Source organism: Topomyia yanbarensis, chromosome 2 (assembly GCF_030247195.1).
Source record: "Topomyia yanbarensis strain Yona2022 chromosome 2, ASM3024719v1, whole genome shotgun sequence".
Classification (NCBI taxonomy): domain Eukaryota; kingdom Metazoa; phylum Arthropoda; class Insecta; order Diptera; family Culicidae; genus Topomyia; species Topomyia yanbarensis.
The window spans coordinates 142157529-142175723 of record NC_080671.1 but is presented as its reverse complement, the minus strand read 5'-3'; the positions used below and the strand labels follow the sequence as shown (position 1 = coordinate 142175723).

Here is an 18195-nt window from a genome sequence, read left to right as displayed (position 1 = left end):
CGCTTGAAATTTACTTTACGATCCATTTATGTATGTAGAGAGAAGCTACTTGTTAGTTGTTTTTATTGCAAATAAGATGACAAAATCAAATATCGGTAGGGCAAATCATCCTCATCGTGGTTGAACAATCAAGCTAGCTGATCTGAATCTTTTGTATTTCTAACGGTACGGTTGATCGATCTTTAGCAGCTAGTCGTCAGTCGCCTTGTACACAGCCAGTGCGGGGTCTGTCTCGTAGTCAAGAGTCTCTTCCAGGTGTTCTGCCAAACACAGCATTAGCTGGTTTCTCGACATTACCGCTACACATCGTTCTTTATCAGCCTTCCGATGACACACTTTGTTAAAGCTATAGCGGTTCACTCTTCTTCGCAGAATTCTCAACAAACATATGATTAGGGAGTATAAACCAATTGTCAAAATCCACTTTGAATGGAATAAACCATTACTCGCCAATTACAAACACTAGTTGTAAACAAAAGTAACAAAAATTCTCTTCCAGTAACTGCTGTGAACTGCGGATCGGCTGTAATTTCCCTTCAAAGAGAATGTTGACAGTTGAGCTTTTACACCCCGATTATATATTTGTCGATAATTCTTTTCTGTAACCCCCTCCCGCTTATGGTGTCTGTAGGGCACCATAAGATTAAGAGATGCTAGAGCTCTTGGTTTCCACAAGATTTGTTAACAAAAACAAGTAAGCTTGATCTGGGTGAACGGGAAGCAGTGAGTCTGGTTATGTAGGATACGCTAGACTCGATGGACTATCCAAATCAGTCTTGGATCACATACATTTTTTCAAGCCGTTCTCAACCAATCTTCGGCAGTTTTCACGCCGCCACCAACGTTATGGCTTGGTAAGGTAAAACTGGTGTCGATGGAGGTCAATTAAGGTTGTCCAGTCAGCAATCCGGCTCATTATCCGGCTGCCCTGTACTGGGACCTGGGGAGGACGTGGCCTTGTACGCACTGCTCTTCCTCCATATTCCTCGTTTTCTCAACTTATCACTAGCATCACAAGTGTTATGTGGCTACGAAATACTTACCTTACCGTTCAGGCTAGAGCCTTGTTGCCTCTTGCTGTATGCATAAGTCGTGTCCACTCCACTCGGTCCATTGCTGCTTGTCGCTAGCCTCGCAGTCTTCGAAGGGTCCGCAGGTCGTCCTCTATCTGGTCGATCCACTGTGCTCGCTGTGCGCCCCGTCTTCTTGTTCCTGTAGGGTCGCCCTCAAGAACCATCTTCCCCTGGTCGTCGTCTGACATTCTTACGACGTGTCCAGTCCACCGCAAACGTCCTATTTTTGCGGTATGTGCGATGGATGGTTCTTCCAGCAGCAGATGCAACTCATGGTTCATTCGCCTGCGCCACGTTCCGTCTTCCATCTGCACGCTACCATAGAAGGTATGCAACACCTTTCTTTCGAAAACTCCAAGGGCGCGTTGGTCCTCCACGAGCATAGTCCAAGTCTCGTGGCCGTAGAAGACCACCGGTCTAATCAGCGTCTTGTAGATAATCAACTTCGTGCGGCGGCGAACTCGAGATAGGAGGTTCACATGGTCGTCTCTAGAACCTCTTCCTCTCATTGTCTTCGAAACGTTGATGGCAAGTCCAATCCTGCTGGCTTCAGCTTTCAGGCTAATGTACGTTTCCGACATCGCCCCAGAGTTCCGTGCCATTATGTCAATGTCGTCGGCTAAGCCAAGAAGCTGGACGGACTTCGGAAGATCGTGCCACTCGTGTCTATCCTCACTCTTCTTATTACACCTTCTAACGCAACGTTGAAAAACAGGCACGAAAGACCATCACCGTGCCGTAACCCTCTTCGAGATTCAAAGAGACTCGAGAGTGTCCCTGATACTCGAGCAACGCACATTACCTGATCCATCGTCGCTTTGACTAATCGTGTTAGCTTAGCCGGAAAACCAGCTACGAAATATCGATGATATTTTGATCAGACAATCTTAAAAAAATTGCCGGATCGTTTGGGCGTTTTTTTGCATTAGATGTCAAATCGAACATTCGTAAATACACATTATAATAAGTGTATCTTCAATGCGACGTGATGGTCGGAAGTATATATAAGCAACCCGTGCTCCCCAGCTCTGCAGATATATGTATCTATATATTTATTTCTCCCTTTTTTCAATATATATATATATATATATATATATATATATATATATATATATATATATATATATATATATATATATATATATATATATATATATATATATATATATATATATATATATATATATATATATATATATATATATATATATATATATATATATATATATATATATATATATATATATATATATATATATATATATATATATATATAAATAATTAATTCGAATATAACTAACAATAGCTGTAAGATATCCTAGTCCTCTTTTAATTATGAATAACCCTTGGGAAATATTTTTGATTGATTTGACATTGAAGACATGTCTGATTAGTGTACTTTCTTAAAATGAATGTCTTATTTTGCCCCTTTCTGCCCCGACGTATGAAAAAAGGTGATTTTTCATGATATGTCTCTGAAAACCTAGCGAAATTGTGTTAGTGTTACCAGCGGCTTCCGGAGGGTTAAGTAAATTAACTATACGTTTTATGTTCTAATAGCGGTTTAAGCAGCTTTCAAGTTCCATTATAGCTTAAGCAGCTTGAAAGTTCTCTAGCAACTTAATATGAACTTTAAAGATGAGCTCTTAAATTTTAAAAAAGCTCTTTAAAATGGATTCTAAAAGACTTTGAGATTCAGGTCCGATTTTTAATTATAAATTTCTGAGCATTCGGAAATGAAAATGAGTCGATCCCAAGCTCTCAAGCATCAGATACCAGAAAAGTTGTATCTTGCAATTTCTGAGGCAAAAAATACAATGTGGATTTCGCTTTTGCAAATAAGAATTTAACTGGCAATTGTTATTTTAATGTCACACAGGCGAAACAGCTGTTTCTCGAATTCAACATGTATCTCAGTGAAATTCCACCAAGGCAAAAAAATGGAAGCATAGTTATAACACAGATCTGTGGTAGTAATTTTATACTAAGACAATTTACTGCAGAGGTCGTTCACAAAAAGCACAAATAGAGGAGGTCCGAGATGACTCTCTTGAGAAACGCCCGATGTAATATGGAAAGGATCCGATAGTGTTGTTCCAAGTCGCACCGAGATGCTACGGTTCGTAAGGTATAAGGGGATCCAACTAGTCAACCAGTCCAGTCCGCCTTAACTTTCAGACAGCAAGCTGATGAGGAACACGGTCGAAAGCTTTCGAGAAATCGATGTACACCGCATTGATCTGTTGTCGTTTTTCTAATTTTTTCAATCAGCGATGACACGTAGCTCATCAGATTAGTAGTTGTGAAGAGCTTTCTTACAAAACCATGCTGGTCCGAAGTGATAATGCGGGGTAGATAACATCTATCTACATACTCTTGAAGGTTTTAGGGTGCCAAAGATGAACAGCAATTTTTGATGAACGATGGTTGAAGCCCGTTCGACCCCGGACCCTTGGAGCTGTCAATCCCCCGAAGATTAATATGTGCCTGGGGTTCGGCAAATGATGTTGCAGGCATATTCAGAGTGAACATTGGCAAACCACTCAAGTGCAATTCAGACAAAGGTGGTGAGTTTTTACTTAACATGTTTCGAAAGAATGACGAGAATAGATTTGCAGACTCCGCTGAAGACGTTGATGTCCTGTCTCGATAGTTGACGGAATTCTACTGGAGAACGGAGTATCTCAAACCAATCTGTCACCATCGGGCAGTCCTCGACATTTCGAGCAACTTTGCTAAGACCCTTCTAAATTACCGACATTTGGAAATACCTAAATTGCCGACATTTGGAGATACTGAAATAAAAAGATGTATGCTCACTAGCGCAGCCTAACGGGAGATATCCAATTTAAACATTACATTATCAGATTGCCCTTGTCGTCCTCAGAAACTTTACAGAAAACATTATTTTCCTAATTTATTAAACATTCGTGACAAAACATCACCTAACATGCATTGGAAGTTGTATTCTCCTTAGCGCCGTCTAGTGGATGAATTCTGAAATTATCTATTCGCTATCGGGCAGCATTCGACCCGCTGATGAATATTGCCGAAGGCACCACTCTTCTAAATTATCATGATGTCGAGATATAGAATTTGAAATATAATACGTGCTCACTTGCGCCGCCTATTTCAGTTCGACTAGACTTAATTTGAGATGTATCATATTGTATAATCTGCTGAAAGGTGGTACGCTCACTAGCGCCACATAATGAGAGTATCCCAAGCTAACCTGTCACCATCTGATAGTCATTGATTTCTCGAGCAACTTTACTGACGACACACAGAGGAGTAACTAGAACAAATTCCTGGGCAATAACCAAAATATTTTTTTTTTCGATTTACTTCTTCGTTATATTTTTTACATACCTAAAAACCTGTTAAATAACGTGGCAAAATTAGGAGTATGTCAAAAATTGTTAAAGATTTTTTGCATGGATGATAAATAGTGATATTTTAAGGGTTTTTTTTTATCATTTTAATTATATATCCAGCAGTATCGCTTTCTAGTGATGATGACTGTATTAAGTAAGACAATATTATTACAAATGTAGTTGAACACAGCCATTTGTATAACTTTAGGCTAAAACTGACTGAAAATAGTAGTGTTGCTGTGCATTGCACCAACTTTAAAATATATGTTTTTTAAACATGTTATTCCAAACTTGAATGATAAAAAAGTTACATTATACGGCGAGATCCGCCAAAGTTTCTGAAGCAGTGTTACAAAACCAGATTCCAGCTATCCGAAAAACATTCGACCTCTTCCGATCTTGTCCGATCTACAAATTCCAAGCGATTTGAAAATATTGAAATTTTTAGTAATTTGAGGTACATCGAAATGCTGTAGGGCCAAATACTATGTTTTTTAAAATAAATCTCTATGAAAATATGCACAGGCGTCTCTTTTCTTCCCCCTTTTCTACAGAGCAACTGTTTGTGCAACTGAAAAAAAATAAATGTATTCGCAAAGATCACCTCGAAATTACTAGTATTCGAAAGGATATAGAAAATTTACCTCTGCCCTGGTAGGTGGATAGATGCCAAATTGTTCCAAAACTAGTTATTGTCTATTTTTTTGTTCATATTAAGGCATAATAAAAGCAATAGCAGCAACACATAATTTTGGCCAGGATTTGACCCCAGTTACTCCTGGCGACAGTACCCCTCTAAATATTCTCGTTATTGAGATAAATAATGATTTTGACATTAGCTGAACATTTGCACTCGCACTAACGCCGCCTGGTGGGACAAATCCGAATTATTATTTTCACCATCAGATGCTCTTGACTTTCTGGACAAATATTTCTAAGACACCACCATTCAAAATAATCAGTGTTTCGAAATATTCAATGTTAAACCCATCCAACGATAGTCACATTCACGATGAGGTTCGATTTATTTACTATCTTTTAAAGCACCTCTGGCGGCACAGCTCTCAACTAATTGAAACACCTAAGCACAACAACTTTGCCAAAGTAAATATGGCGCTAAATGTTAACGCAGACGAAATATTCGTCCACAACCCCAATTAGTCAAAATCCCATAAGCTATGGGATTCCTATTACGCCCTCAGTTATTCGCGTAGTAGGAGACCCGACTGTAGATACGTAATTTATGGATGTAACAAAAGGACCAGCAGTGGTCAAATTTACGAGGTTAAAATTTTCTCACGATAGTCTATTCCCAAACTCGAAGAGCCTACGAAGCAAAGCTGTTGATAAATAAAAATGTAGGCACAATCAATTGATTGTATAGCCGGAATAATTGATTAGTTTGGTACACTGCCCAATAGGCGTCAAATAGGTAAATCACCTTATATTTTCGAGAAAACCGTTACACGTGTTTGTAATTGTGTCTGTGTTGCTCGCTCACTTCTTTGCGAGGCTCAGTCCTTTCGATTGCTTTATTTCCGGTTAGCTCTCTCGCTGGTTGTTGGTTCATCGGCTGATTCATCTTTACTGGATCAGTTCGATGGCAATCATCGGTGGAGTTACACGTTCGACTCGGAACTAGAGTAGAGGCTCTTTTGACGCGTGTATCAATATGTACTTTAGAAGTAGATGGTATATTTATTTACAAAGCTAAAAAGAAGTAAATAAAACTGCCTTGGCCGGAGCAATGCCTTAACCGTGTTTGCTGTTCGAACGCTTTTCAGCACCTTGTGTAAATAGATATCACTACAACGGTAGTAATGAAATGATGCCAAAATACTACGAAGTAAACTTACTGTTTTGTTGCACATTGTCAGCTTAAACAGGTTTCGTAGGCACATAGTGTGATTCATTACACCTTTTAGTAACTTAAGCTGGCGAGGCTAGAAAAAAGTGAAAATGTAAATAATGCAAGCTAGAAAATGTGTTATCGGCGTTTCTAATTGAAGCAGCAAAAGCAAAAATGTATCCATGCCGGAGTTGTACTTGTGTCAGCTTTTAGTTTGATCATACTTTACATTATACAAAAGGTGAAAAGCACTTGAATATACATGAAAACCTGTCGCTTGGAAAGCGGATTTTAAAAAACCGGAGGAACAACCCAGAATGGAGAACAACACGAAAAATGTAAGTTCTATCCCATTTTATCGTCTCGAACTAGGTTGTTCCACCCTGAACTCACTTCATCAATCACTAAATCCAAATACAAACATTAAATCCAAATCACCAAAAGTAAACATATTACCGGTCCATTTATGATCCGGAAGCTACCTGGCGCTGTTTGTCGTGTCAATTTGCCGGCTATAATTAGATTGAATTAAAATCATATCACGGTGGGTCACGTCGTCCACCGGAATAGAAATCGAATTAATTATTTAGAAATGTATATATGGGCTACGATTCGGGAAGTACACATCGCAGTTCGTAGTTATTTGATATTTATCGTTCGAGGTCAGTGCTGAGTGACATCTCTGACGCAAAACTGCCCTTTGATTGGTGAATAAGCGGCTAATAAAGAAGCACCAATTAGAACTTTCCTGAAATGTCCTCTAAAGCATTGTATTCGAGCCCATCACACGCCGCGACGCTCAGTATTATTGTGTACCTAACTGATACAATGTACAATCAGAAGTCCCAGGACACAGTGGACGAGCCCACAAGATAGAAGATAAAAACGGTACCGTCATTTTTCATATTCCTTTATCGTTGAAATCAAAACATTACACAAAGTAAAGATACATGAATGTCTTACCTCAGTTTGATGAGCAAACGAACAGGGTTGACCATAATAACTGAAGTTTTATTTTTGAGTATAGAATTCTAGAGAAAATTTAGAATAGAACGTAAGTAACAATGAGAGATTCTCTTTCGGGTCTTTCTCTTCTGTTCATTACTCGGCCATTTCAACATTTACTACTCTACTCTTTGCATAATATTCTAGTAAAAACCGTCGGCTTGCGATATGTACTAGAAACTTAGGGCAAAGTGTTGTAATGAGGTCGTATAAACGAAAGAGAAAGTAAACAAATAGAGGCTCTCAATGTTATTTACGTCCTATTGAAAATTTTCTCTAGAATTATTATTCGTTATGCTTTCGTCGCACCTCTTTCTTTTGCTTACGAGTTTTCCGCAACCATCTCGGAGCCTCACTTAATCCATGATATGGCTCGACCTATAAACCACTTAGCTCTTCTCTTGCTTTTCATCTTCATCTATTACGACGCCATTTAGCTCTCGTCTCAGTGAGCCATTTAGCTGCTAATTTTATGAGCCATTTAGCTCCTGTTTCTGTGACTAGTTCAGCCCAAAACTTATCATGATCTACTCGGATATTCCACGGCGGTGAACTCACCCTGCTCTGACTGAGAGTTCCCCGACGGAAAAATTTCTGCCGACACCGATACCCGCTTCCTTGAGCCATTTAGCTCCCAGCTTTATCGAGATCTATTCGGATATTGTCCGGCGGTGACACTACTCTACTCCGACTGAGAGTTTCCCGGTGGCGGAATTTCTCTCGGTGTCGATGTCTGTTTCGTGAACCAATTAGCTCCCCGCCAATTAGAATCTACTCTCCTACTGTGAATTCATCGGCGATGGATTTATCCCGGTCCCGGATTGTTTTCGTTCATTTTGCTCCTCCTGAGTTCCCAGCAGTGGACATAGCCTACTTAATGGGCCAGCCAGTAGGTGTCGAGGTCTGTCCAGTGATTCCGAGTGAAGTGTAGCTTCTGCTTCATTAGCACCCCAACAACCCGTTGTGGGTTGTTCGATGCGTTCTACTCGATCTAGTTCTTGGCGGCCGATCAAGGCTACTCACGAGCTATACGATAGGCTGTCGAGGTCGGTCCGGCAATCCCGCTGAAGTCTGGCGTCCGGATCTAGTCTACTCCGGCGGAGAGTTCCCGGCGTCGGATTTTTTTTTCGAATCCGAATTGTTCTTTCACAGCGACCTTCTAGTTGGCGGCGCTACTTTGTTGGTCCCTTCGCCGCTTTCTCTGCAACTCGGAGAGCGTAACCGTCACTAATCTGTTGACAGAATCCCATATATGGCACATCTCTTTGACGATGTTGTCGACCGTCACGACGGGCATACCCTTTCGAACTTCTTTGAACCTAGAGGATTCAAAGACCACGTGTTCCGGCGTCTCTTCCACGTTCTTCCCACTCCGAGCAAAGCGGTGACGAAGCATGTCTAAACCGATGCAGGTACTTCCGTGTTCGGACAAAAACTGTGTCAAATGGAACTTCACCTCTATGCTTCCTATGCACCCACACCGACGTCCGACACATTTGGGATGAGTCGGTGGCTCCACCTTCCTGTCTTCACGTTGTCCCACTCTTGCTGCCACTTAGCCAATGAGTCCGCTCTGACCAGTCTCCTTTCATTTTGTGTATTCCTCAGCTGGTACCATTCCACGTCCCCAGCATGCCGCATCTACCGGTATCCACTAGGTGAAACGTGCTTGTCAACTTCATCCGGCTCCGCTTTGAGCTCAGCGCAGAGGTCGGTACGCCATATCTCAGTATTAAGGATGAAACACCCGCCAGGAGACATTTCGTCCTGCGTCTAGCTCCTCCGATGTCCAACATGATTCTTACCAATACGTTAGTTGTCCTCGCATACATAGTCGACATGGCTGTTGTAATTTAACCGATCGTCGACCATCACACGCAGGTGCTTCAGCGCACACATCGATGGAATTGAGTGTTTAACGATGCTGACGCGCTGGATTTTTTTCAGTTGTTGAAAAGCGGTGCTTCCGTCTTGTAGTGAGCCAACTTCAACTTGACATCGGCCATCCAGGTTTCCACGATACCTATTGTCTCTGCCGTCAACATCTCCACTTCCTCGAGGGTCTCGCCGGTTATCGTCAGAGCAACGCCATCTGCAAAGCCAACGGTCTCGACTCCCCTGGGCAGTAGTAACTTTTCATAACCTTACACAAATAGTCCGGGACCCGCATTATGTGCAGCACTACAGCGATAGTCATCCAGTTGGCTCTGTTGAATCCGTTATTCACGTCGATCATCCGTGCTCAAGATGACTATGCGGATGGAGTCCATCATTAAGATCCCTTTCCGGAATTCGAACTGCCTCTGGCAACACGTCCGTTCTCACTTTCTGCGTAGTTCGTCAACCTGTTGAGGATGACCCTTTGCAAAAGTCTACCAAGAGTATCCAACAGGCATATAGGTCGATACGATGTACAGTAAAGTAAAAATAGTACAGGTAAAGGAATGTGAGTATATAAAATGAATGAGGCAGAGAAAAATATTATAACTGAAACATAACCTATTATCACAGTTCGGTATCACAGATCGTAAGTTGCGTGGAAATAGACGAGCACGCTTTTCCTAAATTAGGTGAACCAGCCAACAGTAAGTGAAATAGATATTAATATGACACTATTTATTAAAACACGAAAATTGTAGCTAGGTACAGAACAGTCGGGAGTCGTGAGAATTTGCAGAAGGAAAAATTTATTGAGCACCGTAAAATCTAAGCCACTCTTTACTTAATCTATGTTGTATCTCCTCTTTACTTAATCTAACCTTGAATGCTAATAAATATAATTCTAGCTTTGATCAGCACATAACAAGCTGATCCAAAGAGTGTTCTTTAACTTTACCGAACAACTCGATTATCACCATCATTGTCACCTGTATCAACGTACGGTGTAGGCGACCATGCGGTTGGGTCGTGCTTCGGGAAAAGACCCTCCAGGATAATCTTCAGTTTGTCAGTGCACATTTCAGGTGGCGTTATTGGACCTTTGTGACACGGTAAGCGTTGCTCCAGAGGTTAGCGTCTACTTTTCTGCACAGCTCCTTATAGCAGGTAAATATACTAAGCACTATCTCACGTTTAAAAGCGGTCCTAACCGCCTGGAATGCCATCTTACTCTCTTCTCTGACTACCTCAGATCTTGCTCTTTCAACGGCTCGTCTGGATTATAGGCAGGCAACATGGAGGATGCTGAGCCTTTCAAATTGTTATGTATGTCGCTGTGTATGTGTTTATCGGAGTATTTGCTGGGTCAGGGAATACATAGGTGCAGAACTGTCGTATATGATAGAATAGTGGGTAATTTATTGTCTCGCGTACAATTTTCACCTTCCTAGGATTCGTTGGCCACTTTTTCCGGTGCTCAATTCGAGCATTCGATTCGATCCATTCGGGAAGATCGAAGTAGATAAATTGAGGTACGATTAATTTATCGACGCACATGTATCATGCATTCCCGGTCAGTACAGCATTATAAAATTCTAACAGAATGCAATTGTCGTTAATGGTGAATCAATATCAGACGAGTTCAAGTAGTTTGATTGTTAGTTACATGTGTGCATTTCTTCTACTTCATTCGTCTATTTTTGCTATACTTCAAGTAGTTTGCTTTTCCACTACTCATGTATACTAAAAATAATATCGCTTTTACTTAAACTCTTTTTCTTTATTCGGGAGGTTATTTTTTTTCTCACCATCTCTCTTTTTCCAAGCGTACTGATCGCTTGTGATCTTCGCGATAACACAAACCTGGTTACAAATGCGAACATGCAAATGCAATCATCCACACACACACTTACGCTCGCGATCTCGCAACATTAAAACATCTCGGCTCGCGCGATCATGAATCGGTCACGTCCATACCCTCGGTCCTAGCAGCCTAGACTCCTGCTTTCAGTTGGACAAAGTCATATCAACTGGACAACATATTCCATGTCGACATGATCGGGAACTCTAGTGATATGCTGCTAAATGTACATTCTGGACCACTAAACATTAGTGGGGAGTTGTGAACCATACATTACAGTCGATTAAAGTGGCTTTTAAAAAGAACAGCATTATAATTATAAAATTATCGATTACCCGTAGATATTATGATATCAAAATGTTAGTTTTTATGCCAATAATAGCATTCTGGAACGATTTAGTTTTTAATTCGAAGACTTCAATATCTTTACAAAATTGTATATAACGTACACAATCTGAAAGCTTTATATTTGGTTTGATTAGTTTTGTCAGGTTCATTTCAATGGCCGATCTTGACGACATTCCCCTACACATTTCAGACAGTGGTTAAAATAAAAAGTTGACTTGCGTGAACCAAACAAATATAATCTCTCAATTGATAACTACGTTACGATGAAGGTCACTTTCCATTTAGAAACGAGGACTAAGAAAGCGAAATATAACTCCGCATTGGCTGCCTAATATAGAGCATAGTGCTATGGTCAACGTACACACAAAAGAAAGGAGTGTCAATTAGGATTACCTTCATCGTTGACATCCAACAAACTGCAGATATCGCCTATGACGACATAATTCATTGTATGCAACACGCAACACATGGTTCTGGGCACAGTGTTATCAGATTTTTTTAGGAAACGTGAGACCAGTACTTGTAATAGGATGACCTTTCAAAAGAGAACAGCTCGGGTGTGACGCATTATCTACTATCTAGCTTAACTGGCCGTATCATGAAATGAGTATGTAGGTAATAATTACCTCGTTCAGAAGGCATAATCTGAACAGTATAAGATTTTCATAAGCTGGGTGAGGAAATATAAATTCGTGTATTGTGATTATGGACTGTATTTTTTGATACGCTGCGACCTGTTAATATATTATGTTCATGTCATACTATAATATTGAGCACATCAGCTTTTCACTCTGACTTTTTTTTTCAATTCGTTTATTTGATAAGGCAGGTTTGCGTTAGCTTAAAGGTGCCAATTTTGCTTTGTTTTACATTTTAAATTACTTAAAACTAGGGGATTACATATTGATTTTTGAAATTAAACTAAGGCGCATTTATAGCTATACATATATTCACAAGGGGGTAATATAATTTTCGTAAGATTTAGGGGTCATTTAGTTTTTATGGCAATATGGTTTGACATTTTTAACAATGAGATTATTCGAGCAAATAATGTTTAATTAAGAGGGAAAATTTTTATGACTATCTCACTCTGACTTTGACTAATAAAGAACCTTAGTTTATGACGCGAGATAAAATGGCGCCTAGAAAAATCAGAACGATCTGTAAAATATTTATCCAGAAACCATCACCAGTGCAATGTTTGGATAACTTACATAATTGAGTCATTAAGGGAAAAATACTATCTGTCGAACTCAATTCTCTAAACGTAAGAATATAAATTTCCAATCCATAAAACCTCAGAATAATTTGAATTGTATTCCTACGAAAATGTAAAAAATTCCTTGTTTGAACCGAGTTGTCTTTCTTGACAATGATTTCGGTCACAAGAATTAGTACTCTTGACAGTGTTGCCCTATTTATATTTAATTTTATTTATCATCTTATATTTAAGAAGATTCGTATCTTTATCGTTAGCTGTAATACATACCAAAACAGCACATTGCGTAATGACTTAATTCAACGCATCCCCTCTATTCATCCTTTCCATTAAAAAGCACTACACTCGTTACTTGTTTATTATCTGTACTGCTTTTTGGGAATGAATATATTAAACAATACCGATGTAAGCTTACTTCAGTTATTGCATGTTGAATAATCAGTAAAATAGTATGTCACTCTGAATGATGGGACAAGTGAATGAGATGATTCATTTATCCTTATTTACCAGACACACATTTCCGAGATTCTCGCGCATGTTTCCTTTGAGCAGTAACGCGCAGCCATAACTGTAGTTGTAATTTTTTATGTTTCAGGACCAGAACAATATGAGTAGAAAATCTTAAATAACAAATTCCATCTTATTTTCTCCGTTTGAGTCAAAGGCAATTCCAGAATTAGTAGACATGTATGTCGCACACTAAAAGAAAAGAGAAGACAATTGCGAGCTAATTTGATCCAGTCCTAACCTCAATATTGAGGCAGTTTCTGATTGGTCGTTTTGCTAATCAAGAGTGTTCATAATACATTTACAAAAGGGATGAAAAACAGTGTCACTGGATCTGTTTTGGGTATTTTTCATACTCATCAACATTTCATACAAATGGAGTAAAAGTTTTGAAGGACGATATAGCTACGTATATTGTTAAGAGGCATAAATAAAAATAAAATTTAATTTTTAAAAACGGGTAGTTTTGTGAGGTACAATTATTTTCGGTATTTGTGAAAGGCATGCAAAAGCAATCTGGCAACGATGGTCGTTTGTTCTTTTTAGATTTACGAGCCTACTAAAGAAAATCGAACAGAAGAGTAAGAACCCTGTTAGCGTCTCTTTTCTTAGAGTATACCTTCTAAAGAGATTAGAATGACAAAATACGCCATGTTTCGTTTGGCATTCCTATTTAACTGTCAATGTCATTCCAAGCGAACAAGAGTTAAGCATTACTATTGAGAAAGTATTGTTATCCAATTCTTTAAAATTATTAAATAATAGAAGAAGAAATTTAGATCCCCAAACTAAATTTATTAAAAAACATCGTTGTACGAAACATTAATGAAAAATTAGATAGTCTGGGTCATTTCGCCGAATAAGTCATTTCGAACCAAAAGCATTTTCTATGGTTAAATAATATTAAGGATGAGTTAGTAATGTAATTTAGTCTCATTTAAGGATCTATAATGAGAAAATATAGAATCAATATTTAAGTCATGTCAATAATTTGGTTGCATGTAAAAAACTGAAATTTAGTATAACAATACTATATGTTCATATTTTTTTGCAAACCAGATAATTCATTATTTTCAAAGCCAAAGTGTAACTGCTAAATAATCGTGACGCCTAATGAGTCTACGCCTCATCGCTTTTATTCGCGTGCTGTCCGACATCGCTCCGTTCGGTCGGAGCAGAACTGATTCAAACCCCTAAGTTTAACTGTTATGTGTCCAACAAAAACACCTTTAACACGCCAACGTGGTAACCCGGGTACCCGCAAATTGAAATGCTTATAATTATGGCTAGATGTTAGATTAGATGTTTTGGATTCAGGAACTCACTACTTTTTGATTCGGTAAAATTGAACCGCATGAATGAATCTGGTTCTTGGTATGTGCCTGTACTAGGGAATGATTTGTATTTTTTTTATTCGTTTATTTGACACGGCTCAATGCGTTAGCTTAAAGGAGCCATGGGCCTTTTATATATTTACAAGATGTAAAAAATAAAAATCACAAGTTTTATTTTGCGCCTGTAAGATCTCGTGCGCGCAACTTACTATTGCGAGCGGAGATCTTTTTTCGCGTCGGGAAGATGTTTCTTCTCTCGCCAACTTCGGGGTTATCCACGTCTCTCTTGTTGTCGTTTACGTCCGTATCATCATCGTGATTACTGCCTTGATACTCGCGATCAGATGTTCTTCCTGGCTTCTTGCCCTTGCGGGTCACGAAGGTGAACACTCCATCCTTGGTGGTAGCCTTTTCACTGGTGGCATTAGTTGTTGAATTTAAAGTACTTGACGCAGCTATAGCAGTTGTCATTATTGCCTAAACAGCAGCCACAAATTTGACAACCGTTTGTGGTTCAGGTAATGATACTGGAGTTTGGGTGTTGGCATTTATTTCTGCAGCTGAGTATTCATCAGCAGTTTCTAGGCAGGGTTGTCCGTAGTGTGCCGTTTGTTCACAGAATTGGCACGTAATAGTTTGTCCTTGATATATACAGAGTGTTCGCTGTGTAATGGTATCACCCCCTTCTGTTTTGTACTGCAGGGTAAGGTAGGAGGGAATGGGTTGGTCTAACCGCATTCTTACCACAAAGACACCATTTGAAATACCTGGGAAGTAATTTCTCCATGTGTCCTCCGTAATAGATTCCACTGCTCCGAAATTCGACATGAATCTTTTAATTGCCACTTTGCAAGTAAGTGGAGATAAATCATGTAATTTAACTTCAATATTTCCATTATCCATGTACATAGGGATCTTGATTTCAGCGTTGTTACATACAAGCACGTGTTTCAAGTTGTTCTGCAAAATCTTTTCGCCTGGGCGAATTTGGTGAAGGTTATCAGCACTGCATGCCTGACGTGCTCCAGCTGTATGAAGGTGACTTCCGAAAGCCGAAGCTGCATTTTCACCTTCAGCAGATGTTCCACATCACGAACACTTGGTCTTATGCGAAAAGACCTGAAGTCAATGACCACTGTGTTAGGCTGAATAATTACGTTTTGTTGATGAGACTCAGTCATCTTGATAAGTCACGCAAGAATAAAAATAAAGGTATCCTTTGTTCTTCAGACAATGCATACAAGTAACTGTTTTTTCGTTCGTTCTGCACTGGCTCGGACAGAAGCAGGAGCACACTGAGTATCGTGACCGCTGTCTTTGATGGTTGAAAATAGACTGATTTGTAAATTTTAATAATGTCCTGGCAATATGAGTATCAAAACTCTTCAAATTGTCTCGGAAGTATGTTACTTATTGTTACAGTACCCTATGGAAATTTGGAAATCCGGATTCCCGGGAACCGAATGAAGTAACCCGATTCATTTTTACGAAGTCTAAAAGTGGATGAGTTCCTGAATCCAAAACACCCAAAAGTGTCGAAATCGTTTGGAAATTGCATTAGTTACTGACATTTCAGTTTTGTGGGTACCCGGGTACCCACGTCGGCCTGTTACGTAGTAAAAAAATTCAGCAGCCCCTCCTCACTCCCTCCCTTACTATATAAACAATATTATTAACCCAAAAGCTTGACTTAGTGAAGTTCTAAGATGTCACAAAATTTTAATTTCCAGCTATGGATGAAACATGGGAATTTCATTAATAGAAACTTAAAAAGGCACCCGGGTACCGCGTCGGACACATAACGGTTAAGTAAGCCGAGTAAATAAGTGGATCACAAGTTAGCTTGCGAGATGGCGTCGGTTCCGACTGTAGGTCGGCGGCCACCTCGTTCAGTGGATCCTCAGCGGCTTTACGTCGCACAGTGGGTCCTGTTCATACAAAGTTGTGACAAAATTATAAAAAATGGGGTATGTGACTCAAAATTGGGGTTTTAACTAATTTTGGGTCGCAGAATCCATTTCGGCTATCAGTTTTGAAATTCCATAATTTTTTTTTTCGACCACTTTTATGTAAACCCATTTGAGGGCGTTGGTCATTAAAGGGTTAATATACACGTTAATAGTAGTAATCAATCACATCGGATAGCAGAAATTGTTGACAAAACTAGTAAAAATCAATAATTTTGAAGTAATATGGTGTTGTTTGGGCATCCAATTTGTAAGAAGATTTATAAGCTACATGGCGTCTCCATATGGGTGTTTTCAAAAACCTAGATATAACAACGTCGGCGCAAAAATGCGCAAGATGACCCCTGTATATCTTGAAAGTACACTAAATTTTGAGACAGATTCATGATAAGTAACCCATGGGAGACCATCTCAAAGATTGGAAGACGTAGAAAGATAAATTACTGATATGACATTGAATTTCTCAATTGCTTTTTATTGATGCAGAACAAAAGCAAATCATGTCTACACAAAAAGCTAGCATCTATTGTTTAGCATATTCATTCTTCTTTCCAAAGAAATTAAAACTACTTTAATCGGTCATGTAGTTCTTGAGATATCGCTATTTGAAGTTCGAAGGTACGAACAATTCTTATTAATCGAATTGAACAGAAATCCTTGACGTCACTTGCTTCAATGACATGTTAAAAATTAATTTTTCATCCGATTATCGTAAAATTTTGAGATAGTGTTATTCAAACTAATAGAAAAATAAAATAAATATTTGCAACAGAATTACAAGACATTGATTTTTGGGGTTTTGCCACTCGTCGTGCCACTGTGCGTCGCTTTGGTTCCATGGCCTCGGTTATGCGGCCAAACTGCATCACACTAGCTTCGCCGTAAACACTAACCCAAGTAATAGTAAGTACGCATTAAAATTTTGCATCATATTGGAATACATTTAGCACCAATATAACATTAAAACCTTATTTAAGAATATTCAATGTAATGAACCCATTTTCTAAATATTATGTTAGTTTTTAACGTATTGCGTTTCTTGACAGAAAAGCGATAAGAAGGAATGCACGTAAAATACTGTTTACTTCCGTTTATAATTATTTAAAAGCTTCTTATTTCAATGATTATAAATGCAATAAAAAGATTTATAAGTATTCTGATGGTATCATTTGAAATGACTATGTTACTACAATTGCACATTTAGTAAAATAACATTTGAAGAAATAGCCCATTCGGCGAAATGTATTGAAATGTATTGAATGACGCTTATTCAACATTGTATGATCATTGAATAAGATCACGCAGTTTAAACATTGTTATGTCTGGACCTATTGATGATTTTTATTTCCGAAATTTCTATGTTCACTGCCAATGCATGTTGTTCTTTTGATTTTCATCCGACTTTAGCACAACTAGTTTCATTTTATAGAGAAGTAAAAGAGCTTTATTTGCGATTGTAATATATCCACTAAGTTTACTTATAACTATGGCTTTTTCGGTTAAATATGTCTGAGGTAGTCTGATCAAAAATAATTTTTTCACCAATGTATTTTGCACAAACAGGCGAAAAAGTTCGGAACTGTCATATATTATATATTCTTTGGAAAATTACCTCGAATATCGAATATCATGGTCTCGTTCTGCGCGAGGCGCGAAGCAGATTTTTAAAATTTTTGGGACTGATATGGAGGCGCATGGTGTTTTCTGCATTATAAGCTGAACATCTAAACTGAACGAACACGTTATTGAATGTATTGAAAGTAGTGTTCTTAATTTTTAT

At 38.8% G+C, this 18195-nt stretch overlaps 1 protein-coding gene across 1 annotated transcript in view; it reads left to right on the top strand.

The window, feature by feature from the left end:
• Positions 1–6035: 6035 nt before the first annotated feature.
• Positions 6036–18195, top strand: part of LOC131681585 (phosphatidylcholine:ceramide cholinephosphotransferase 1-like) — a 53453-nt gene continuing 41293 nt past the window's right edge. Inside the window, exon 1 of the mRNA XM_058962462.1 lies at positions 6036–6634. Coding sequence (XP_058818445.1) covers positions 6614–6634 — 21 coding nt within the window. The 5' untranslated portion in view covers positions 6036–6613. The remainder of the gene's footprint in view (positions 6635–18195) is intronic.